This window comes from Narcine bancroftii, chromosome 7, assembly GCF_036971445.1.
Source record: "Narcine bancroftii isolate sNarBan1 chromosome 7, sNarBan1.hap1, whole genome shotgun sequence".
Taxonomy (NCBI): domain Eukaryota; kingdom Metazoa; phylum Chordata; class Chondrichthyes; order Torpediniformes; family Narcinidae; genus Narcine; species Narcine bancroftii.
Window position 1 is genome coordinate 90,065,053 of NC_091475.1, and position 27,658 is coordinate 90,092,710.

The 27,658-nt window shown below is 37.9% G+C and overlaps 1 protein-coding gene across 2 annotated transcripts in view; it reads left to right on the forward strand.

The window, feature by feature from the left end:
* The window catches only part of LOC138739109 (protocadherin-9), an 852,748-nt gene extending 843,614 nt beyond the window's left edge, over nt 1-9,134 (forward strand). Inside the window, exons 3-4 of one of the 2 annotated variants that reach the window (XR_011342008.1) lie at nt 1,942-4,724; nt 8,513-9,134. Coding sequence is in view for 1 of the 2 variants with exons in the window: in XM_069890595.1 (XP_069746696.1) it covers nt 1,942-2,318 (377 nt within the window). In the remaining variant the exon portion in view is untranslated. Of the gene's footprint in view, nt 1-1,941; nt 6,953-8,512 lie in introns of those variants that run through there. The other variant, XM_069890595.1, reaches the window with a different exon arrangement.
* The last annotated feature ends 18,524 nt before the right edge of the window (nt 9,135-27,658 follow it).

Genomic DNA, 27,658 nt, shown 5'->3' on the forward strand with positions numbered 1-27,658 from the left:
AGTTCAGAAAGTATCAAGCAACAGTTTCTTTCCTCAACTTTGCATGAACAAAACTATACCTAAACTCAACACTCTGATAGTTTTATTCAGGTCTTAATTGTTTGTATTTGTTAATATATGGTCAGCTATGTAGGGGTTACCCTGCTACCCTGTCTAATAACTCAGAATGGTACAGTAGACTATTCATGGCAAAGATTTTGGAAATAAAATCTCTTTGCTTTCAAAGTAAACAAAAAATTACAAGAGAAAATTAGTAAGTGAATGATTAATGCAGAGAATACTGTAACAGAGAATAGCACTGTTCAGCTTAAAGTAATTCTCAATTGTTTATGCACAGTCTGATGATACAAAATAACCCATATCATCTCTGAACATAGTGCACACCCAATAGAATTATTAATATATGATCAATAATAAGCATTAATTAGACCACACCTACAAAACAACCCCAGTGACTAGTCTGTTCCAATGGAACTAAGCGTGGGAACTTAGCTGGTAATTGGCCAAGTTGTCTTACTTGACAAATTTGTTTTGAAAGCTAGGAATATTACTCAAAGCAAGCAATTTCCTTCCGTCATCATTTTCTATTCTGCAGGATTAATGGCTGAACTTGTGTCTTTTTCCCTTCTTCTGCATATACGATTAAACAACAGCGATTAAACATGAGGGCAAATGTTTTATACACCATTGTCTGTTTGTTGCAAGCATCTAACAATGTTTTAGAATTCCCTTTTATTTTAAGAATCATTAATCACATAAAAAATCATTAATCATAAAATTTGCTCAGAATTTTACAAATGGGGTAATAAATATTCACAGTCCCGACAGTGAACAATCCCAAAAGATTAACACTGATAATGTCATTGTTTCAAAGAACCTCAGGAATATTCTGATGCAATTTCGTTCATCCAACCTGTTTCTGCAAGGTCAATACAAACCACCTATTTCCCCTTTGTCCAAAGCCTTCCAATTATTCTCCTTTGTGCCCAGCCCATTCTCACTGAGATTGTTTCTGTTTTCATCCATTGAACTGCAGATGATAGTCATTCTCTCAATAAGGACATTTCTTCTTACTGTTACCCTTGCTCCAAAAGTTATATGTGTCTCCTGTTCCTTGACCTATCTGCTGATGCAAATTGATTCCCTCAGTATCCCCTCTGGAAAGCCACCATAGACTAGTGAGGAAAACAACCCTAAATTCCCCTGTCCATCCTGATAGCTGAAGTCATTCATCTTGGAAAGCAATTTTGTAAAATCTTCCTGCATCTTCTCTGGGATCTCTAATGAAAGGAAATCAAATGCAATTTCTCTTTTTCAGTTTAATTTTGCCACCAGTCAGTTGGTCAGATCTGAAGAATTAAACTTATTCTGACTTTAGAATGTTTACCAAGCACTGCTGAGCACTGTATTCACAATTAGCGTGATCAATCAGGGGATGTGAGGACTGATTGAGTGAGTGGATTAAACAAATTCACAGAGAGATACAGTGCAGAAACAGGCGCTTTGGCCTATCGAATCCACGTTGACCACCAATCACACATTTATACTTATCCTGCATTCATTCTGATTTCTGCTTTCCCCAAATTCTCATCAACTCCTCTTCACTGATTCTTCCACTCATTGATACACTCTGGGCACTTTGCAGTGTTCCATTCACCAACCCACCTGCTTAACTTTAGGATGTGGGAATAAACCAGAAATCACTTTGTCACTAGGAGAATATGCAAACTCCACACAGACAGCAATGAATGCGGGCTGGTGGCATTGCAGGGAAGCCTCTCTACTAGTGGTGCAACTTTTCCTCTTAATTTTAATTAAAGCAGAATGGGCAGCTGTTCACCTTGTCAACCTGACCTGGGTTCAAAGGCACCCTTGGAAATATGAAACTGTATTCTGGGGTCTTACAATTAATGCTTCCTTCTCTTTGTCTCTCTTTTTTAGGTGATATTCCACTTGGTTCCAGAGGTTTAGCTGAGGCAACAGAGATGTGCACTCAAGAATGCTTGGTGCTTGGGCACTCAGACAACTGTTGGATGCCTCCAGGTCTTGGTTCCTACCAGCAGCTCAAATCCCCCCTCTCCACTTTTGGATCCCAGAAGGAATGGATCAAGAAAGACAAGTTGATAAATGGACATGCGCTTTCAAGGACCTGGAAAGAAGATGGCAACAGAGGCCAGTTCAATGACAGGAAGCTTATTGGTTGTAGTGACGGGCATTATTCCAGTAGAAATCCAATGGCAGACATTCCTCTGGCAAGTCTGAAATCTTACAAACAGACGCTGTCATCTTTGGAGACAGCTAAAGAACATCAACTATGAAGAGTACTTTGGCATTGTCCAAGTGTTGACTCATGCTAGCCTGACTGTAGCCTCTAGTGGTAGAATATGCTTATCCTTTGTGTCTGAATGCTGTGTTACGGGTAGGACTTCAGACCGTCTGCTGCAGCAAGTACTTGAAATTATCTGTGTTTTTAGGAACCATGAGATTTGATAATTCTGTAATCCACTTGATATAAGCTCAAATGCAAAAGGAAGGAGCTGAACTTCACAGTGGAGTAACTGGACCTCGTCACCCCAGCAGACCTGCTGCTGAGAAATGGTTAGACTATCTCACGTTTGTCACCTCGGAAAAACTGAGAAATCAAAACAAAACTGGTGAACCAGAAATTGTGGAGTTGAAAAAAAAATGCTGCTTTTCATTGAGACCAATTGCTGCTTAATTACGTAAAGAGGAATAAAATATATAAAATAAGAGAGATTAACCACATCCACAAAAGTGACAATCCAGCTTTAAGTGATCCAAGAGAACATTGAAAGTGTTTGTAAATAGGACAACTCATCAGTAAGACCTATTTTATGAAATTATATTATTCCCTAACCACAGCAAAAGACTGCTTTATATCCACAACCCTCTCCCTCTTTTCGTCTGCATCCTCTTTGGGATGTCTTTTAAGCTTCTTGTCGCTGAATTCCTGGTGAAAGTGGTTAAGTGTTTGTAATCCGTCCAACAGCACTGTTTCCACGTTCACAGAATATTTAATGTGTTGTGCCTTCATTATGTACTAGAACATAATACTAGTTGTCATAAGGGTCGACTAAGACTCTTACTTCTAGCTCTCTGTACATTTGTTCTATGCCTGGCAGGTACCAGCATCAAATTTAGTTGTTCAGAATGAGGAAATCTACAATGCAGCTTTTAACAGCATGTTTAAGCAAATGAGAATCAATGCTTTATTTTCTATTGATTTTGAAATTCAACAGTCTAGGCATGGTAAACCATTTAACAATTTGGTAGATAGCATGAGTTTTTGCAGAAATGGATGCTTTTCTTTCAAACACATTCCAATACAAGTCCACTGAGAGAAAATAAATAAAAATCATATACAAAAAAAATTAAAAAATAAAAAGTGGCAAACAAAAAAAAACACATTAACATTCATTTGAAAAACACAGCTGTGCCCATTTTTGGGGGATTCATTTCCAAACATCTGTCAAATCATGAATGGGAGGGAAGTGGGTGCCTACACAATTAAGGCCTGTGTTTGAGTTAAATTGGCAAACGCAAGAACAACAAGAGACTGCTTTGTACCACCATTCAGTAATTCATATCTGTTATTTACACCTGTTGTTATTTATTTTGATACATATAGCGTACTTTTAGATACCTTTTTTTATAAAGAATGAATTGGGGTTGTCATTGTGCAATGAATCAGTTACATGAATTTGACACAAGGTTCATACATAAATTGCAAAAATTGTTTTAGTCTTATTCATTTTAACCATGGTACTTACAAATAATAAAGGATTGCAAATTCAAGAGTAGTTAGTACGCTGTATATATTACAAGTGAATAACATTCTCCCTCATGTGTTAAAGTTTCCTATTTGTTTAATTCTATAATTGTTGATTTTCCAGAAAGATTATATTTCAGTGTACCACTGTTTAACAATAACATCTTTTGTGTAACCATAAAAAGGAATAATTGAAGAATATTTTTAAACATGATACTTGTCAGGTAAAATGCATATTTCTTAGAATATGTGTTGATGAAATATTCACTGAATATAATGTAACATAACATTGGGGTTCAAGTCTGAAGGTGTTTCTGATTCTGAGCTTTGAAAAGATAAGCATGTTAAAGTTGACAATGGAATTATGGGGAAAAAACACTGTATAAAGGTTTGCTGCAGCTTTAACTGTCATATGCTGAAAACATTTTTGAACCCTATGCGATTGGATGCAAATGCAAAACAAACTTGCATTACTGAAAGTACCCTTCACCACCTCGCTTAATCCTTCTACATTGCCCAATCCCACTCCAAAATTCTTTCCAACCAATAGAATTCTTTTTTTGAAGTTTACCCATTCTACGATGTGGAAAAACGTGAAATCCAGTCACTGCACAGCCATGTGCCAATGTTCAATTACTGTCATTTTTTTGACGTGAAGTTGGGTTGAGGAATGAAATGTTGGGCAGGCAGCCAAGGAGTTCTACTCCACTAGAGAAATGGCTGTGGATATATATATTTTTTGTAAAGTCTCCTTTAAACAAAAAAGCTGAAATCTGGCCTGATCTCTGCACAGGGTCGAGGGCCTGAGTGTAGGACCATGTTTCCGGTGGCCGCCATTATTCCCACTGACTGAGATCAAGGGTTTAACCATGCTTTCTTATGGTAATTGTACCAGGATAGGACTTGGACTCACCAATGTCTGGGTTGGATGAAGGTAAGCTTCCTAAACCAAGCACTTATGGCCTCCACATGTGGAACTTGTCCTTCAGACAAGTCAAGCTTTCTGAATACTGATAACATTATTTTTATCTATTCACCACTGTAAGTGAATTCCCTTGAAAGGATGTGCAGCATTTTGCCACGGTTAAAGGAAATGTTCCTGCAGTAATTTGGCTCCTAGTTACAACTGATGCACAAGAATTTTATGGGACAATGAGTGGAAAGAAGCCCATGCTGGATTCCCATAAGGAAGCCGCTGTTATATTTTCTTTAAGTTTGAAATTTGATTTACCTGTCATGTTAATACTTATGTCAAAGTTTAATACTACCTTCGACACAATTAATCCTGACTCATTTTCAGAGACTGGATGTTTTTTGTGGATCCAAAATGGTGCAGGAGTGAGAATTTATTTTTTGTTGCAAATTGCCTGTATGGCATGCAAAACCAAGCTTTTAACTCCAGATACTTCCCGACTTACGACTGTAATTGTGACTGAAGTATCAGTCGTATCTTGAAATGTATGCAAGTCAGAATTTTGCCTGCACACGTGGAGTACCGAAGTCTTAAAGCAAACTTTTTATCAAATCTTTTTTTCACTGTAGTTTTGATGATAACAATTTAAAGCTTCCTGAATTTGTCAAAAACCTTGGCTAATCTTTCCACATTTTGGTCCAAACTTACATTGTTAGTTGGCGTCCTGGGGTCCATAGGCTAGGCCCAGCCATCTTGATTCCTGTGAGCATGTGCGAGCCTACTGTTGGCACATGCATGGTGGGTTCGTGTATTGGAGTTGGACACATGCACAAGTGTTAAGTGCCCCGGCGATAGTAAATTTGTGTCCTTCACTCTCACATATGAACCAACCAAATTCCAATATACTAACCCACTATGCATGTGCCAACTGAAGACTCGCGCATGTGCACAAGAATCAAGATGGTCGCACGCAATGTGTGGACCCCAGGATGCTGACTAATAAGGTAAGAATGCACATTTTACCTCTTACGTGCCCCGAATCCCTGTTTTAATTTGTCAAATTCAGCATAAACCATGTAAATGTTATTATTTTCTTATGTATAATTTTTTTTTAATTCGGTCTTAAGCGTGGGTGGACATAAGTCCCACAGGTTGCAAGTTGGGGAATACCTGCATATCTCTGTACACGTGACAATGTACAATTCAGTTCAAGGCAATTTAAGTTTGCTCTTGAAATTAGTTTTAATTTGAATTAATCAAGATCGATTCCAAGAATAGAGTTCAACATGCTTATATTATAAAATTCTTTGTTTGCCACGCACAACAGAATATGGATTTATAACCCATTGCCTCCTCCCTACAACTTCTGTCATCCCTGGAAATTTGGAGTCTCTCTAACGGAGTGTCTAAAGCCAAGGAAGGTTGTCACAACAAATCGCCTAACATCCCGCTCCCTTCAGATTTAGGAAGGAGTTGGGTGTGGGTGACAGTGAGATTGAAGAAAGCTGAGAGTCTTGGTGAAATTTGAAGTAGTAAGATCAATGGAGAGTGGATTATTTTTCACACTCCTGCAAACTTTCGGGAGCATGTTCCTGTGTCGATCCACAGTAGATCCAGCATAGAGAGAGAGATAGAGAGAGAGAGAGAGAGAGAGAGAAAGGAAAATTTGGCTTTAAACAAATAACAATGATTAAACAAAGCCAAAAAAAGTTTCTTGAATGAAAAATATATCATTGGGTTTGCGTCCCCACTGATCATCTGTATGCAATCAAGGAAAAGTCTTGTAAGACAGGACAGTGATTCCATATATAAATATATATATATAAATATATATACACTATTTAAATATGCATTTACTTACATGCTGAGCGCTAGAAGAGAATACAAAAGTCACTTATATGTGCTTGTGCATAGCACGGAAAGATTAAGTTCATGTTTTCAGTTTTGACGGTTACCGTATTATACTTTCTGTAAGCAATTCATGTGTCTTTGATTTTGTCGAAATGTTATGACGTGGGTCATAGCTGACCTGTTTAGTCACAGTAAAGTCTGTCAGTATGCAAGAAGTGTTTAGATGACGATGGCAAAATATATGACAGTTATCCTTGTTACTGCATTGTTGGTTCAGCGTTATTTACAGTTATTCTGCTCTGCAATAAATGTTTGACATTCTGTAGTGTGTTGTATAAATTCACCACTAGAATTGAATCTGAGTACAATGGTTCACATTAAACCTTGTAATTCTTCAAGTTTCTTGTGCTCTGGTTGTTACTCAACTGCTTCTGCACCCTTTCACTTCATGGATAGTTCGCTTTCTTCCTGTGATAATCGGCAGACATTTAGTTTCCATGTGCTGACTTTGGAGATAAACTGTTGAAAAGCAAAAAAAAAAGGCAGGCGGTTCTGGTAAACTAGCTATTCAGGTGAAGGTGAAAGATTTCCTCAATGGGGGAAATCTACCAAAGCATCTGGCCAATTGAAAAAAAAACATTCGTTGGCCAAATACTTTAAGTCTCATAATCCGTCAGGTCAGTAATTTGAAGTTTGTCAAAAATTGTTCAAAACTTTAGCTGTCTCAGTGAGTTAACATATCCAACCCACTGGTTAGAAGCAAGAATGTTACCGATTGGTCTCATCGAGCAAAGTGATCGCTGTGACCAGAATTGTATCCTCAAGAGAATAAGAATCTCTTGCTTTTGGAGACTGCTGACCCTTTATTATCCATTTGGCAGCTTGGGTAAATTCCCATGAAAGGATGCATTCATTATGATGCTGTCACTATTAAAAGAAACCTTCCTAAAATAATATGGCTCTTCATCACAGTTGACAGATAACCCCCCCCCATGAAGCATTCGTACCAACTTTCAGATTTGTGTTTAACATTGACTGGAGGGCTAACTTTTTAAGCCAGTCAGAGGTTAACATTTCCAATGATGTCTCACTCCAAATGGATGATGGGCAGTGTAGTTTAAAGTAAATGGTGAAAAGATGTTAGGGCCGGAAGGAGGAATTAATAAATATCCTTGAAACGAAGAAGAAGCAACAGAGAAAGAGAAACTGACTAAAATGGTCTTTGATCTTTTTACTACGTTATTTAAATGATCTGATAACATGGAGTTAATATTACAACCATGAAGTTATTTTTGATGTTTAATAGCTATGCCATAATGATTTGTTTTAAATCACACTGTAAAGACCCAAGTAAAACCAATTGTGCCAAGTTTTAAGTCTGGCCTGAGCTTAATCCTCTACCATTGGTAATGATTATGTATGCAATCACTGTTTGATCAAAAGTATTTAAAAGAGATAAGAATAAGCTTTACAAAGACAAGGCAGATGTTCAGGAGAATGGTAGTTCTTCATAATTGATTTTTAAACAGGCCCTCGTGCTCGGATAACCTTTATCAACAGAAGCCAAAGAATCAGACACAGATGCATCATTTAATCAGCCAGAGTTCTTGGGATGTACTGTATAAAGAAGAAAGGTTTCTAATTTGGGTTTTTCTAATTAGGTACACTGAAAAAGGAAAATTAACTGAGGCTTTTTTTAAAAAAAAACCGACTATGACAGAAGGAGACCATTCAGACCCTAAGGAGGGTGCCAATTCTCAAAGGATCCCATCATCCCCACTTCTTTCCCCGAAGATAATTAGTTTATTTTCTCTTGCATTCTACCGATTTTCTTTTCATTCTTTTGCTACCTATTCACATGCTAAGAAATAAATCACAGCAGCCAATTAATTAGCTGCATTTGATTGGGATACAGGAGGAAATCAGAGCACTAAGCGGAAACTCTTTGTAACCTGCAGGATGACTCTTCAAGGACAGCAACCCGGGTCAGGATGGATCCAAGACCATTGAGCTATGAGACAGCAGCACTTACTACCTCAACAACACAAGGCCACCCCATAGCTCACTAATTCCAGTGAAGGCAGAGAAATGAGTCACAAATTACCTAGCGCAGTGAAAGGGGTTCTTATGCAAACAAACTGACAGTTTATTTCTAACGTTCATGCAGCTGTATTATGAGCATAATCTACAGAGAATAGGATTATAATATAAAGGAAGATCAATAAGAACTAAACAAGGGGAGCTTGGGATTACTGTTGTGTGGTTCATTCAAGAGCCAGGTGGCTGTGGGGAGAAAAAAAACTTTAAACCTGTTGGCATGTATTTCACATTCTTGAGCTTTCTCCCCAATGGGGAGATAGATTGTGTCCAGGGTTGAATAGTTCTTTCCTTAAATTGGCTGCCTCTCCGAGGCAGAAGGTGATGTAGAGAGAGTCCATGAAGGGATATTTGCAATAATATGCATTCTCTACCTTCAGCAGCTTTTTCTGATCTTGAGCAGAGCAGTTTCCATTCATGCTGTTATGCATTCACTAATTATGCTTTCGATCAGTGGTTCTCAACCTTTCTCTTTCCACTCACATGCCACTTTAAGTAATCCCCATGCCATAAGTGCTCTGTGATAAGTAAGAGATTGCTTAAGGTGGTAGGTGGGTGGAAAGAAAAAGGTTTGAAAACCACTGCTTTAATCGTACCTAATTGACTCGTTATATGCACAGTTTCATAACTCCAAAGGAAATGGGCCAATGACCATTTTTCTCAACCAAAATATTTCAGTAACAATTGTGTCTAGAGCAATGATTCTCAACCTTTCTTTCCCACTCACGTACCACCTTAAGCAATCCCTTACTAATCACAGAGCACTGATGGCAAAACGATCATTTAAAGTGGTATGTGAGTGGAACGAAAACGGTTGAGAACCATTGCTTTAGATGGTGCACTTAAAAAGTTGTTGAGGGACTCACTGAGTTTTCTTTACTTACCTTCATCAGAAGCTAATTTCAAGATTATCAATGTATATTTTGGATTGATGTTTAGTATCTGGAACAGAGGATAAAATTCTGTTTTGTTTAGAGCTACAATAAACAACCACAGGTATTCAGAGGACAAACTGTCCTAACGACTTTTGATTTGCATTGCGCTGTTGGCATGTTGAGGTTACATTATTTGGAAGTCACTTGTTACTGAACTTCGTTCAAAACTTCCTGTTGACCAACTTTGAAAGCAAAACTTCTCCATTTTTCCAAATAATGCTATCCCTTCCTTGACACAATTCTAGAAAACCTCAGCAGGTCATGCAGTATACTTTATATTGCAAAGCTAAAAATACATAGTGTTGTGTATGGGAGTGCACATGCATGACATCAGATACATGGAGTTAAAAATATGTGGTGCCATATTAATGAATTAAGATATTATAACCTCTCCTCCTCAATAATGTTATTTCCAAAGGTCAAATACACAACAAAATGGTAATGAGGATGGGATGGACATCAGAGATGAAAAATTGGTGAAAAAATAACGACAAAGGGAACAACGTTGGGCAACAAAAGTATGTGGTCGGCAGCAGGAAAACGGATAAGGAAGTAACTTGAAAGATCAGCAACAAAAAGTGAGTAAGAGACAGAAAAAGGAGAGAAAATAGGACTCTGATAGCCGGGGAAACCAGGTCTGGGACAGCCAGGGGCCAGACAGCAAGTGAGAGGCCGGGACAGCTAGGACAGGACATTCAGTGAGGTGCAGGATGCTGCCAGCCTGGAGGATGGTGCAGAAAAATGGTCAGCGAATTAGTTACTGGTTTCAATGTGGTACCGGGACTTTGGAATATCTGGGAAGAGATTGGAATTCCAGAAGATCAAAGATTGCAAAGAACAGAAGCTGTTAAGAGGCATAATTTAGATAGAATGATTGCAGAGGAAGAACATTTAAGGCAGTCTCTGAAAAAAGACCATGGTGTGTGCCAGAAAATGCTCCATGCAGTATGTCAGAAACTTAGTTTGGATGCATGTCTGCCAGAAGAAGTTTGGGTGCAAATGATGAAAGAAAAGCTGAGAAAACAAAAAGAAGCAGGCCCAATTCTGTTGTATATCATGAGCCATTTCAGCCAAAGAAAACAAACCTCAGCTCGAGAGAAGTTTGAATTAGCAACAGAAAAGCATGCAGAAGAGTAGAAGGATTTTTTTAAGAAAAAAAAACACAAAGCAAATATAAGAAAGAAGCTGAAGAACACAAGTGACAAAATTACTAGTCTTTGGCAACAACCAGTAAACAAAGCAAATCCTATTCAACATTACAAAAAAAGTGGATATCAAACCCAGTATTGAAGAGCTAGATACATGTTGTCAGCACATTGCTTCACTTAATGAAGAAAAGAAATGCAGAAGGACAGAGTTTGTGGAAACAAAGAAACTCAAAGAATATAATGCCCTCAGGGCACTTAAGGCAGACAAGATGAACTCTAAAATCTTCAAGGAACGTGAGCAAAGTAAATGGCAGTGTGAAGAAGAAGATAAGGCACATAGAGAAATGGAAAAGCAGAAACCGTGAGAACAGGAGGAACTACAGAAATTAATGTTTCAGCGTAACACATTGTGCATAGAGACTGAAGAGCTGAAAATTTTTGCTTCCAAAAAGCAGAGTCTGGAAATTCAAGAAGAGAAGCTTAATCAACATCTACAGCAACTAGAGACTAATAAATTAGTAATGGGAAAAGAAGAAGATGAGCTCTGGGAGATACTGGAGAGGGTTCAAGCACTGAAGGATGAAATCAAGAGAACCTTGCACCTCGCAACAAAACACTGAGCTTAAAATGGAGGAAAAGGTTGATGCAAAAGTTAAGCAAGAAGCCTCTATTTTTGAAAAAAAAATTATAAATTTTCCATTCATGTAAAGATAGCCAGATACAAAATACATAGTGATGAAAAATTCGTCAAATTCATTACATGATGATATAAACCCCACCCCCAAACCTCCCCCCTAAATAAACCACAATAGTAAAAGAATTAAAAAAAAAATGAAAAAGGCATAGAAAATTAATAATGAAAAAGAAGTAAGAAAGAAGAATAGAAACCTAGGTACCAGAGGACCCCCCTTCACCAGCTGGCATTAATCATTTATACCTTTTAATTTATCTAAAGTAGGTTAACGAGAGTCGAATCTTAAGGAAATGATTTATAAATTAATTCCCTCAATTGTAAATATAAGCACCTAATTTTCAAGAATACATCATACTCATTTCTCAAATTGTAAATAATCTTCTTCAAAGGAACACAGCTCTGCATCTCTGTGCTCTACTGCTCCATACCCAGGTCAGTGGATATCTGATTTCCATGTTACTGCCATACATTTTCTTACTACTGATAAAGCAACCTTGAAAAATTCTTTTTGATATATAGATATCCCTTCAATATTACATAATAAAAATAACATTGAATTTTGTGGAAATTTGATTCTTTTACTCATTCTAAATAACATGCGAAACCTGACCCAAAACGTTTCACTTTGGGGCAAGACCAAGTTGAATGTAAGAAAGTCCCTATCTCCTGACCACATCTAAAATATTAATCTGTTAAATTTGACTTCAATCTATTCAACCTTTGTGGTGTAAGATATAATTTGGGTAAAAAAATATATTGAACTAATCTATATCTAACATTTATAGTGTTTGTCATACTATCCCAGCACAAATCTGACCAATTTGGATCATCAATATTAGTCTCTTTTTAATTTCTGATGTTTTGTTTCAGTTAAATGAATCTCTTGTAAAAAAAAAGCTATGTCTAAATTCAATTTTTAATGTGTCAATATGCTTTTCCTCTTCAGACATTCATTCAGCCCGTGAATATTAAAACTGAGAGATCTCAGTGTATGACTAATTGATATTTACTTTAATCCAAATCCAACAACTTTGCACCTTCACTTCTCTCCCCGTACATCCTTGGTCATCCAAATAACTTTTGTATACTGTGTGAAGGATCATCCTTCTCAACAATCCAGGTAGAAAAAAAAGAAAAGAATTATACATGAACAATTTAACACTATTACAATCCACATATTCAAAAATGAAAAGACAAGAAAAAAATCATTTAATGTTGTTTAAATAATATACAACATCACCCTGCTCCACTTTACAGGTTGTGGCACCTGCCACAAATACACACAAGTCGATAGCAATCGGTCCATAAAACCTCCAACCCCACCTCACTGGATGTTTACCATTATCAATCAAATCTATATGGAGAGTGAAATTTGAAAAGCTGCTTTACATTCATCAAAGGTTTTCAAACATCCTCTTGTTGCTTAATGGGTAGTGTTTCAACAAATTCTTCTGCCCAACATAATCTGTAAAGAAAGTGTTCAGTCCTCCAAGCAAGATCCTCCTGATCCTGTAACATTGGAAACCAGAATTTTGGAATTATGCCAGTAATTCCACAGGGAATAGCAGACCAAGAATTTCAGAATGACATGCCTCAGATTGAGTCACAGAAGAGATCAATGGTCAGCAACAGGCTTCTCCCTAAAGGATAGCAAGATTTGCTGATGGCATTGTTGGTCTCCTTTACCACATAAAGGATTCCCAAATTGAAAGCAAAATGAAGAGATCTGACAACCAGGAGAATCTGGTTTAACAAATCATTGAAGATGCTGGAAATAAAGGAATATGGAGCAGAGATATTCGATACAAGAGCAATCTCCCTCTAATAGAGATCAACAAAATCTTGAAGAACACGGAAAGCAAAAAAAACTAAGTGTTGAAATCAGAGACTTCTTTGGAAGTAATCACATGGTCATGCAATGAAATGGAGAATGAATAAACAAAATAGAGACACAGAAGTAACTGGAAATTTTAAAAATTAGGTGACAGGAATCTTAGGAAAACAACAAAGTGGACATGCAATTAGAGGTAAAAATCCTGAAATTGAAGAATGTTTTATTTGACAAAGAACACGATTGGATTGTTACTTTGCAGAAAATTCAAGAAGTTTTCTCTTCCTCTTTGCATGAAAAGGGAGTTACAAAAAAACTCAGAGCATATTCAATGATTGGAGACAGAGAATGTAAAATTAGAAGTTGTGGCAAAACAAGAAACAAACAAATCTGAGTTGATGGAGAAGGAATTTTAGGATACTGAGTCAGTCGGTGCTAGTCTGGAAGACTTGATAGTGACTGTTCGAGAAATAAAAGTTATCTTCGATGATCAATTCAGTCGTGAAGTTGGTGTTCAAAAGAAGAATCTTGAAATGAGATTGGATCATAAAATGTAAAGAATCAAATACCAGAAAGAAGTCGACCAAGTGAGAACAAAAGTGAAGATGACAAAAAAGAGCTGAAAGAAAATCTTGGACAGTTAATGCAAGATTTAGATTATGGGTGCTCTAAACCTGAAATCATTAATAACAGGCTGCAAACCAAGATTGATAAATTGTCCAATCAACTTGAAGTACCATCTGCAAAGTGTAGACATTTAGAACAATCAATCAAGTAGGTTTTGTACAGGCCTCTATAGCATGAGTTCTACAAAAGAATCTGGATTAATTGGATAAATTCAAGTTCTTATAAAATAAGGCTGAGGTGGCACAGGAGAGTAAACAAAGTCCTATGGTGCAAAAAGAAAAGTTCATTTACTTCATCTCATGAAGTGTGAATAGGCAAATGAAGTATAGTACAGTCAGTCCAATTATCCAGGCCATTGGTCTGACAAGGACACCTTGTGGGATATGTCCAACACATTTAGAAGACTAGGTACAATGACTTGAAGATTTATGCAATGGATCTCAAAGACTATGGGCTGTTGACTTAAAGACTTTGTATGTTCTTTAGTTAATACATTATTGTATGTTTCCAGTTAATATATTTTAAGTAGCATTGGATCTATAGTTACCATGCGAGGGGAAGACAGTTAAATTCTCTGTCATGTCAACAGAGTTAACTTTTCTGTAATAGGAATAGTTAACTTTTCTGTAATTTCAAAAATTTCAACATAGTTAACATAATTTGATGGTTGTTTTCCAGTAAATACAAAACATTTTTTGAGGGGGAAGAGTTTTGTGTATGTGTGACATCAGATATGTGGAATTACGTGGTAGGGAGTGTTTCAGAGTGTGGTGCCATATTAATGAATAAAGACTTGCTAACATCTCCTCCCAAGTAATATTATTTCCAAAGGTTAAATACACAACATAAACAATGTTTTGGGGTTGATCCCTTCAACAAGGTGTGGAAAAATGTTGACTCTCCCGAATCAACAAGGCTTTGTTTCCTTGACACTGCTATGCACTTTCTAGCAACTGCCAGTGCTATCTTTAAAAACTCCTTCAGTTTGGAATCCTGGCAAGCCCTAGATAGGTCTCCCATTAAAAAAAAAATCATAGAATCATGTGGAAGTGGAGGTCCAGTTACTTGTTGCAAAAAATATATTAAATTAAGCCAAAAAGAAGTTGATTTTGAACATGTCCATGGAGAATGAAAAAAATGTACCAGAATATAGTTTACATCGGATTGCTAGAAAGTGTATAGCAGTCTCATGGAAATTGGACACAGTTTTGGTGTTAGAGTGCCAGCATAATAAAATCTGAAGTTGTCTACCTTTCGGGAAAAAAAATTACATACAATTTAAAGAATAAATATGGAGAATTTTTGAAAATCTGGATCCCATGTATGCAAAAGACCGGTGCCCTTACTTTATAAATCATAATATTGGATCAGTTGGTATTCTTAGTCACTCACCGATCTCACTGAAGATGTAATTATGTTAATCCGTATATTCAATATATGCATATATATTTGTGTGTGTATGTGATTATTAAATTTTTTGAGTTTTATTTTTCTTCACTCTCTTCTTTTTGGGGCTTTAAGTTTCTTTGTGTGAGGGTATGGGTGGGGGGAGAAAACGATAACAAAGCCTGCATGTAGTTGGTTAGATTAAGATTTGATTCTATATGTATTTTGATTACATATGTTTATAAAATAAAATTTGGAAATAAAAAACAAGGCTTTGTTCTTTTATGTTTGAGTCCCTGCCAATATTTTTCTATTTCTTGATGAAGAGTTCAAGCCCTAACTGTTTGTTATGTATCTTTGTCTTTGCTAGATAAATGTTGTTGCGTGCCTTACTGAGATTCTCCATCGCTGTGATTTTACTTCTATCACGGGGTCTGCAGACTTTCGTGTTTTACTTCCCTTCCTTGACAATGTTGCTTCATGAAAATACGTGACTTGTGGAAACCTGACCACCATCTTCTCTGTGAAATCATTTGTACTGTACTTTCATATGAGCAAAAACTACGGCCGAGCCACTTTTGACAACTTTCTCATTTTGTTTATTGTCATTTCACCACCCAACATAAATTAATTCTCACAGTCTGCTTAAACCAAAGTTATTTTTGATAACTGAATTGCTGTGATCTGCTTAAAAAGGGCAGAGGCAGAAGTAACACCCACTGATTAATTTAACTGGAAGAAAATAAGCTTGAATGTTAGGGAATGGTTAGAACTAAAGTTGAGGAGTGACATATGCACTGAAATATTTGAATAGAATTGAGAAGTAGTAGTTGGGGTACAAATGTGCAATCAGTTGAAATAATGATGCAAGTTAATGAACTCAACACAAAAATTGGGTTTAATTGCTGATGGGCTAGAATGTTTTAAAATTGGAAAGATGTGTTAAATTTGAATGGAACCGAGGTTAGTCTAAACCAATGGTTTTCAAATTGCCCCCCTTCAGCAATCGCTATGCCATAGGCACTCTGTGATTAGTAATTGGTATGTGAGTGGGAAGAAGAAAGTTTGAAAACTACTGTTTCAACCGCACCTAATTGACTCATTATGTGCACCGTTTCTTAACTCCAAAGGAAATGCGTCAATGACAATTTTTCTCAAGCAAAGTATTTCAGTAACAATTAGGTCTAGAGCAGAGATTCTCAACCTTCCCTTCCCACTCACATACCACCTTCATCCCTTCCTAATCACAGAGCACTTATGGCATAAGGAAAACTTAAGGTAGAATGTGAGTTGGGGGGGGCGGCAGTTTGAAAACCACTGGTCTAAACTTAGTGCCTGGACTTTTTTATAGAAAAATCTATAAATAATGGAGACAATGCAAGACTTATTGGAATGACACAAGAAGTTTGAAGCTAGTCTATCAAAAGCATGGGTAAACTGAGGATCTTTTCACAAACAACAATGGGGGGTAAATCTGATAGAGTTCTTATAAAATTATAAAATAATATTGAGAAATAATAAAAGAGAAACAAAAGCTGGTCATGTGTTATCTCTTCTCTTTTGGAGTAGTCATATATAATTCTGTTCCTCATTTTTCTTGCGTAATCTCCATATCCAGCAATACCTTTTCAATCTATCAATCTCAGTCATGAAGATGCTCAGTAAATCAGAATCCCAATCTCTCTGAATTAGAGTATTCCAAACACTGATCATCTGCAGTGCCCTGAAACATATTCCCATCTCTGAATGGTTTCGCCTTCCATTAATGCCGTTTTTCTGTTCCTGAAATCTCCATGATGAGCACTTCTTAGCATCTCCCCTCTCAATACCTCCCATTCCTTAAAATCAAATTCCTTCCCAATCTTCTCAGCCCCTCTAAGTATCAACGAATCTCGATCAACTTTTCTTCAAGGGCCTAGCTCTCTTTGTTGAAATACATCTTAAATCTGTTGCACTAACTTTAAATAAATCAAAATGCTCCAAATCGTTTGATTAATATCATAATTACTCATTATTTTGCTTTAACCACATTCTATGAGAATTTTAAATCCAAAATGATTTTGAGGTGATTTGAGGTGATTTTTTTTTTAGTGAGGGCTGGATAATATGTAAGATTAAGAGTTTCACTGTATCTCAGCTCACGTGACAATAAACTGAACATTAAACTCTATTCTGTCATGCATTAAACATAGAAACAGGGCAAGGCAGCCTCACTAAAGTGCTATCTTTACTCTCCAATCATTTTAGAATCACAACTAACATATATTTTCCCTTCCTAATTGTTTGCATTTACTTGCATGTGCACATTTGGCCTCTCGTGAACTATCCCTTGCTGAACCAGAATATTTTTGCCATGTGAATTAGCCTAACATGTCAATGCCCTTAAATAAAGTAACATTTTCTAAAATCTCTATTTAAACTACATTCTATTCATTGCTTCTGGAGCATAAAACTGGTGTTTTTTTCCCCTTGTTACCACCTTTATAGCTCACTTCCTTCTGAATATCATGCAAACTTCCCTCCCTTCTTGGACTTCATCTACATCTCCCACTATCTATTAAAGGGCAGCAAACAGACCGAAATAGCATTCATACTCCGGATACACTCAATTCTTCCTTCATAGAGAAAACTAAGGTGTGTGAAAACACACACCAATTGGATTAAATACAGTTTCTTCCCCACAATCTGAACGAACTCCACAACAGTGTTGTCATTCTGCTCTTGCTTTGTACAAATTCATCTTTCTTTTCAATGTAACTATATTTTATAAACTCTGCTCTTTACAGAGCCATATGACTATTAGACATAACCTGTTCAATTGACTGTAGAAAAAAAAACCCTTTTCACTGCACCAGATGGAAGGTGACAAATATATGTAAACTTCCAAGCATGACCTTGCTAATTCTTTCCATGGATTCATAAGAACAGATGTACATAAGAAATAGGAGCAAGAGTAGGCCATTTCCTCCATCGAGCCTGCTTTGCCATTCAATGAGATCATGGCTGATCTGATGATAGCCTTATGTCCACCAACCTGCCTTTTCCCCCTCTGGAAACAAAACAGTTCTTCCTCATCTCCATCCTAAATCTACCACTGAATCATAAGACAATATCCCCTAGTTCTAGTCTCCCCCACCAGTGGAAACAACTTTGAGTACAGTCCAGATGACTCAATCACTCCTCATAAGCTAACCCCATCAGCACGGGAACCAATGTGGTGAACCTCCTCTGTCCTGCTTCCTGAAGCAAGGAGACAAGAATTGCATGCAGTACTCCAGATGTGGCCTCACTGGTACCTCATTTCAGTTGCTACGTAACATCCCTGCTCCTAAATTCAATCACTCTAGCATTGAGGGCCAACATTCGTTTGCCTTCTTGATAACCTGCTGCACCTGCAGACCAACCTTTTGTGATTCATGCACAAGGACTCCCAAGCCCTTGTGCACAGCAGCATGCTGTAGTGTCTTGCAATTTAATAATAATCTGAACTCCAACTTTCCAAATTTGCTAACATTATACTCCATCTTCCAACCCCTTGTCCACTCAAATGGCCTATCTACAACTCTGCAGACTCTCTGTATCTTCTGCACAATTTGCTTTGCCACTCAATTTAGTGTCAACAGCAGACCTAGAAACATGATGCTCTGTCCCCACTTCCAGACCATTAACGTATATCATGAACTGTTGCTGGCCCAGCACTGACCTTTGTGGCACACTGCTCACACTGATGCCAACCAGAAAAACACCCCTGTATCGCAACTCTCTGCTTTCTATTGGTTAACCAATCCTCTACCCATGCTAAATACATCACCCCCAACTCTATGCATCCTTATCTTTTGTATTAGTCTTTTATGCGGCACCTTATCGACACATTTTTCCCTGCATGCACTTCACTCTCAGCATCCTTCAAGTTTGGAGACTTTACATTCACCTCCATCAAAATTATGAATATTATTTCTTGCTAATTGATGACTTTGTATCAATCTCTGTGGCACCCCATCAGTTCCAGTCTAATAACCTGTTTATCCCCACTATATTTTCCAATCCATGTTAATATGTAACTGCCAACTTCATTAAATTTGTTTTGGGTGTAACCTTTGTACAGTAATTTAGAAAAATATTTTGAAAATTCCAATGTGTTCAAATCCAGACATAGGACATGAAAAGAGAGAGAGAGACAAACACACAGATGCAAAGACATGAAGGTGTGAGAGGGGAAGGAAAGATACAAACAAACAACCTGGATTCAATCCTCTCACATCCAAAAGAAGTGCTTGTTATTTGGACATAGTTTATTTCATGGAATAAGAAGGAAATTTACAATCAGTGTTTCAAAGGTAAATTATTTTTCTCCTCTCAGAAGTGTGCTGTGGAAAAGCTATCCATTCGGAGAGAGATGCAGCAGTTGCCACTTGCTGCTTGCAAATACCAAGGAGACATTTTATGGATTTTAATGAATTTGATTAATAATGTTTCAATACTCCCCATGGAGTGAATGAGACTTCCCAGCTGATGGGGGCATGTAGATTTTCATTTTTGACAGGTTGATAACAGTGAAGGCAACAGTCTGGGAGAGGGTCCACATTTCACTGTGCAGGTGCACCCTATTAAAGGGGCACTCAGTTTACATGATTGTGTTCACTCATTTGTTAGCCATAATCAGTTCCCTTTTGAACGAGTCCTGTTAAATGATGCAAAAAAAAAAGCTCCTGAGGAACTTCTGCATTGCCTTTTGCTGTTTTTTTTTTGTGAAGTGTTCTCTTTTGAAGTTAAGTTCAGTTAAACTCTGTGACCATCAAGAATTGCTGATGTTCTGCAAGTCGGCAGTTGTTCTTTAGCTCTTGATGAAAAGTAATTATTTATCTGTGGATATATATGTCACCTGTGTCTGTGCAGTGTGTTTGATGGCAGAGATGGTCTGAAACACAGTTGTCTGGTGCTGTTCATGCTTTTGATGTTATCTTCTCAATATCTTTCTCCTACAACTTGACAGTGCTCTTGTTGACTGTCCTAAACTGGTTGTTCCAAGCAACTCTTAGATGCCACAAACATTAGATTCTCTTGCGATGTTCCCCTATGTTTCAGTTCATTTTATTTGTGTGGGACTGTCCCTTTAAGAGAACAGATTTAACAGCCTGCCTGCAGGATTTAAAGTGTCCTTGAAACTGATCTAGCAGGCTGAAGACATCACAAGACATAGCATTCTGAAAATGGATATATTTGAAGAGAAGCAAGGCAGTGTCTCTAAAACCCAGGTGCAGAGACCATGTGACCAACTGATTAAGATTGAATACACAGGAGAGGCTGGAGGCCATTTTAAAGGAAGCAACACAAGATAAATGTCTCTTTGATCTCTTTTATGGGATTGAGAAACCCATTTGCCTCATTGAGTGATCACAGACAAGACTCAGAGTTCCTCCTTTTGCTTACTGAGGAATGAGAAATTACTGACCAATGAAAGAGGTTTTAAAGTTTCCAGAATAAAAACTGCATTCTACTCAACTGTCCCACAAAAATGGTTCTAATTGCTGAAGAAGCCACTTGTCTAAAAAGGACATTTCTCTTAAGAACTTCAACCAGGATGTCATGAGTGATCAACATTCTGTCACCCCCCCCCCCCCCAGACTCTTTCACCCACTTCAGGAACTGCTAACTTCATCAAAGGCCTATGTGCCTCAACTATTTACAGCCTGCATGTCTCACCATTATTCTAAGGCCTTGTGCCGCAAACATTTTAAGATCTGCATATCCTACCATTCATCTAAGCCCTGCGGACCTCAACCATCTAAAGCCTGCATGTTGTGTCAATCTCAAGCCCACGTATCATCACCAAATTTCTGAAGTTTGAACTTGGAACTGCCTTCCCAGAATTGAGCCTTGAGTTGTAATGGCTTGGGGTATTCCACACACACACCAATATATTTGTGCATAATTAAAGTTTAAGTTAGATAATTGTATATTAATTTAGTTATGTTTAAATATAAGTTGGTTAAATTAGAGTAGGTGTTATGTAAATGTTAATTAATAATTTAAAATATTATTGTAAATATAACACTGGGATAATCTTTATCTCTGCTAAAGTGTACATAACACTTTTAAATCCATTCAAAATGTTGAGATCCATAATTGAGATGAAGAAAACTTTATTTAGGGATGTGAATCTTTGGAATTCTCTTTTTCACAGGTTGAATTTCATGGACCATTACAGCAAATTACAAGCCCTTCAGCCCACAATATTGTGCTGACATCAGGATTCCTTTGATTGACTAGATATATGGCATTTAACACCACAATCCCCTCAAAACTAATCAGAAAACTCCAAGACCTGGATCTCAATGCCCCACTGTTTAATCAAATCCTGGATTTCCTCATCTCCAGGTGCCAATCACTGCAGGTTGGCGAGAACATCTCCTTCGTAACCTTCATTAGCACCAGATCACCACAGGGATGCACATGTAGAACCCTGTTCTACTCCCTTTACACCTACAACTGTGTGGCTCAGTAGGACAGCAACACCATTCTCAAATTTCCTAATAATACCAGAGTAGTGGGTTGTATAAAAAGGGACGATGAGTCAGTATACAGAAGGGAAATTGAAAACTTGGCTGAATGGTGTGCTAACATCAACCTCTCACTCAATATCAACAAAACTAAGGAGCCAATTGTAGACTGTAGGAAGGGAAAATGAGAGGTACACAATCTGGTGATCATTGGGGATCAGCGGTGGAGAGGGTGAACAAATTTAAATTCCAAGTATTTATTATCTTGGAGGACCTTTCCTTGACCCAACATACTCATGTCATCGTGAAGAAAGCATGTCAGCGCCTCTACTTCCTCAGGAGTTTGCAAAGGTTTGGTATGACATGGGAAACATTGGCAAACTTCTACAGCTGTGTAATGGAAAGTGTGATGACCAGCTGCATCACAGCCTGATAAGAGTGTACTAATACCCCTGAGTGAAAGCCCTGTAAAAAAAAATTGTGGACACAGCTCAGTTCATCAAAGGCAAAATTATCCCCACCGTCAAGAACACCTACATGGAACATTGCCATCAGAGAGCAGTTATCAAGGATCCACTCTGCCCAGGACATGCTGTTCTCACTGATGCCATCAGGAAGGAGGTACAGGTGCCGCAGGACTCATACCTAAAGGCTCAGGAATAGTTGATACTCCACTACTATCAGTGTCTAAAATGACAAACTCAATCAGAGACTCATTTAAGGACTCTTACTTTGAACTTTATTTGTTTTTTTTTCCATGTATGTGCAGTCAGTTTGTTTACATTTCTATCTTTTATATATGTATCATTTTTCTTGAGTACAGTTTATGTTACCAATAAGTAGAAATTCTGCCTGGCCCACAAGTAAAAGTATCTCAGGATTGTATGTGATGTCATTTTTGTACCCTGACAGTATATTTGAACTTGAACCCATAACCCCTTTTTCTTGCATCATGTGCTTAACTAAAGGTTTTTGAATGCCCCTATTGTTTCAGCCTCCACTACCATTCTCAGTAATGCATTCCAGGCACCCACTACTCTTTATGTGGGGAGAGAAAAAAAAAACTTGCCACTGACATCTCCCTTAAACTTTCCTCCACACATCTTGGTTAGATGTCCTCCAGTATTTTCTGATGTTGCTGCCCTGGGAAAAAAAATGTGCTGGCAGTTCATCCAATCTATATTTTACATAACTTGTTTACCTCTGTTAAGTTACCCCTCATCCACCACTGCAGAAGGAGGAAAGGCCCAAGCTCTGTCAACCTTACTTTCTAAGACATGCTCTACAACCCTGGAAACATCCTGTTAAATCTCCTCTGCACCCTGTTTAAAGCATCTACATCCTTCATGAGTAATATATTCAAGGATGGATGGATTATTGTTTTTTATTTAATAAGCTGAGGATAAAGGAAACCAACAAGAAATTGGAGTGGAAGCCAGAATCTGAAGTATTTTCTCAACTCTCTTCTTTTTTTTTGAAACTTTATTTATTAATTTTAACATATAAAGAAAGTCAGTAATTCACATACAAAAAAAATACAAAACGAAGTAATACAAATACAAAGTAACATAATTAATACAATACCAATCTCAAAATCTCCCCCTGACAACTAAAAACTAAGACTAAATCAACTCTCTTCTTAATCAGTTAGTGGCCCGATTGCCAAGCGCTGGTCATGTTCTTCCCCACAAAAGCAGTTTCTCTGTATCTGTCCAATCAAAATATTTTCTGTGGACTGCGGAGCTTGAGAAATGTTGGAAAACCAGAATTGTGAGGTCATTAAAAAGCTTTCGGAAAAATGCGATCTTTCATGCAGGTTGGGGGTGTTCAAAGGATAGGTAATGCAATGATAGGACATGGAAAGTGTCTTTCATAAATGAGATAAGAAGTCAAGGGTCAAGCCAAAGTCATCCTAATAATAACAGTGTACGGTATCTAACACCAAATAATCTTTAATTTTACATGAGGAACACAATGGGTAAATCTATGCAAAAGCGTTGATGTATTGAAATGGTGGAGGTGGGTGCAATTGTAAACATGATATTTAAAAGACATTTGGGTTCATGGCTAGGAAAGGTTTGGAAGGATAGGGACTGAATGCAGGAAACTGGTATTCACTATTGACAGCATGGACAAGTCAGGGAGAAGGACCTGACTTTGTGCTGAAAAACTCATTCCTAATTTAAAATTGTGCTGCTTTTGCTCTGTACCAATTGACCTCCTTTTGAACTTCTGCTGTGTACTTTGGTAACATGTCTTACTTGCTGTATGACATATGAGATGTCTAGATGGACTGCTTGAAAAATAAACTTTGTCATTGGCTTAGAATTTGAGCTTGGGCATATCCAGATCTCTTTGCACTTCAGAACTCTTCAGTCCTTCAGCAAAAAGATAATATGCATTTTTTTTTATATTTTTCTAATCTTTTAGTCCTAGCATCTAAATTTGAAAATTATAGGCTTCCAGGCAGAATTTATTTGATGACATGGATTTTATTTTATTCTGGTGAAAGGGCAAATTTCACTGTCTTAGCTCTGCCCAGCTATGATGGGTCCAATGACTATTTCAGTCTCTGGGGCCTTTTCTGCAATCAACATACACTCGGGCAGTGTGGTTAGAATAGGAATTAATACACACTATTATATAGTGCCAGCAAATTGCGTCATATCAGCTGCTGTCTGTAAGATGTGCCTATGTTCTCCCTGAGTCCACGCACACTTTGTTCCAAGTTAAATAGACATTAGATTGTTAGGTTGATTGGCCACATGGGTGTAATTGGGTGGTGTGGGCCAGCAGGAACTGTTTCCTTGCTGTAGCTCTAAAACAACACTTTTCAAACTGTCCGCTTAAACTCACATTCCACCTTAAGCAATCCCTATCTATGTCAAAAGGGATTGCTTAAGGTGGTTTGCGAGTGGAAAGAAAAAGGTTTGAAAACCACTGTTTTAATTGTCACCAAATGACTCGTTATTTCCATAATGGGCCAATGACATTTTTTCTGAAGCAAAATATCTCAGTAACAATTGCGTCAAGAGCAGTGGTTCTCAAGCTTCCCTTCCTGAATAGGTGATGGCACTTGTTTTTGTATTTGGCCATCTTAAAATTCCTTGTAATTTTATTAAGCTCCTCTTGGACTTAATATTACATAAGCTTCGTATTTCGTGATAAGAGTACGGTGCTGGTGGAAAATTGTATCAATTTAACAAATTCACTATATCTAGTTTAATCTGTCCAGCATCAATCAACTGTGTGCAAGAATTGAAATGAAATTTCAAACAGGATTCGTTTGTTATAATAAATGTACTTGCAAGAAATGTGTTTGTAGTGCTAAGTTCACTCACATCAATTGATATGGCACCACTTACTATTTATGTTTTATTTCAATATTCAATTTAATTCATATAAATCTGTACAAACTGATACAAAAAAAAATCAGTGCATGGTTTTCTTTGGATTTTTGTTTTCCTGTTTATTAGATTGACAGTGTCATCAGGTGTTGTCCTGTCTTATGAGAAGAGGTGAGGAGATGAGCAGGAAATAGAGCGGAGGAAGGCCATCTCTTTTGTCTTCATCTCCACTTCTGCTTGTATGTTGGAGGGAAAATTCTTGAGGAAGCGAGACTCAAGCTGATCAGGTCTAGGATGTGGCACTGAGGGATGGTTGCATTGATGTCCCAAGGTTGCAGCGATTGACTTCCAACAACCATGACCCATCTTTTACGTGAGGAATGACAGATCACTGGAGTATTTTACCTTTGATGATCATTGGTCTCAGTTTACCCTTACCTAACACTTGGAAAGAAACACTGCACTGATGCCCAGAGCAATCGCCCTCAGCTCACTTGAGAAATTCGCCTCTTCGATCTGTGTTTAGATCGAGGCAGTGATGAGATTTCAAGTTCAGAGGTCCTGGCAAAAAACCAAACTGGGCATCAAAGCACAAGTTATTTGTGACTAAGTGTCACTTTGTTGCATTGATGCTTACCCACTTGATTTCCTTACTGCAAATGAGAGTGGATGGATTGGGTGGTAATTAACTGGATTAGATTTTGTAAAACTCTTCTACAATTTTTCACATTGTTTGCAATTGCAGTGCTTTCAGTGCATTGTGACAGTTTGACTGGCAACACTGTTTCAGTAATAGTATTGGTGTTCTACTTGGTCCCATAATCTTTGCTGTATGCAGTGTTTTCACCTACTACTTGCTATTCCATGGGGTAATCTGGAATGGCTGTAGGCCAATCTCAAGGTGGTCACGAGTAGGTCAAGATAGAGCATCCAATCGGCGCTTCTGTCTGCATGTGGTGTAATTATTTCATCCTTGAACTGTGCATTCTTCTGTTGGAGCCTACCATTGTTGAGAATGGAGCTATCCTTGGAGCTGCCTCTCCCGTCGGACCAAAGAGGTTTGAATGGATTTTGAAATAGATCTGCGGGTTGTTGGAATTCTGTTGCCTGTGGTAATTGATGATTTGCATACATGTACTCCTGTTTGTTTGAGCTTCACAAGGTGGCACCCCTGGAGCTGCCCCAAGAATACCCCATTGGATCTTTGAAGTCACTGCTGTAACATTAGAGAAATGGCGTGAAACATAATAGGCAGCAGACATATTGCTGATGCTTTGGGCCTGAGTCCCTCTCCAAGGAAATAGCAGAAAAGGCAGAAGAAGGATATATCAGAAAGTCTCAGAATTCAAACAATGGGGGAGGAATCCGGACCAACAAAAGGTGTTAATTGGATACGATAAGGGACTAGGTGAGAATTTATCATGTCAGTGTAAAAAGAGTCAAGGAAAGGAGGGATAATGAGGGAAGAAGGGGGTGGGGGGGTTTTCAATGAAAGCCGGAGGTCAATATTGGTCAGAGGGTGCCCAGCAGGAAGTCGAGGTGCTGCCCTTCCATTTGTCGGGTGGTCTCAATATGGGAGTGCATGAGACCATGGACAGATATGTTGGCAAGGGAATGGGATGGAGAACCGAAATGGATGGCCTCTGGTAGATCCACACTATTGTGGCAGAAAGAGCCAAGTTGCTCAACAAAGCAATCTCTTAGTCTGCGTATAGTCTCTCTGATGTAGAGGACCAGATGCAGATTCACAAGTGAAATGTTGCTTCACCTGGAAAGACTGTTTGGGGCCGCAAATGGTGCTGAGGGAGGAGGTATGGGTGTAAGTGGAGCATTGCCTGCAGTCACAGGGGTAGGTCCCAAGGCAATGATTAATGAGGAGGGAGGAGTCAACAAGGGAGTAATGGAGGTACTGGTCCCTGTGGAAGGCAGAGAGGGGAGGAGACGGGAATATCTGTCTAGCTAAGAAGTAGAAACCAATCTCCTTCAATAAAGAACAAAGAATAATTTGAATATTACGTTTAATTTTAGTCTCTTCATTTCAGGAATGATGTGGAAGCTTTAGAGAGGATGCAAAGGAGTTTTACCAGGATGTTGTCATGAATGAAGCAAGGTTGACAGAGCTAGAGCTTTTTTCTTTGGAGTTACAGAGGATGGGAGGTGATAATAGAAATATATAGGATTATGAGGGGTATAGATACGATGGACAACCAGCATCTTTTTCCCAGGGCGACAGTCACAAATATCAGAAGACCTCTGTTTAAGTTGAATGGAGGAAAGTTTAGAAGAGATGGCAGAGGTAAGTTTTTTTTTTCACATGGAGTGGTAGGTGCCTGGAATAACAGAGGCTAGTACAATAAATACATTTTCAAATCTCTGTATAGGCACATGAATATAAGTAGAGGAAGGTGGGATGTGTGTGTGGGAATGATCAGATTGATGCAGAGTAGGTTTATATGGTTGACATTACATCTGAAGAGCCTGACTGTAGTTGAAAAGAATGTGAACAATTAGCAATGGGAAAACAATTTTATTTGTTTAT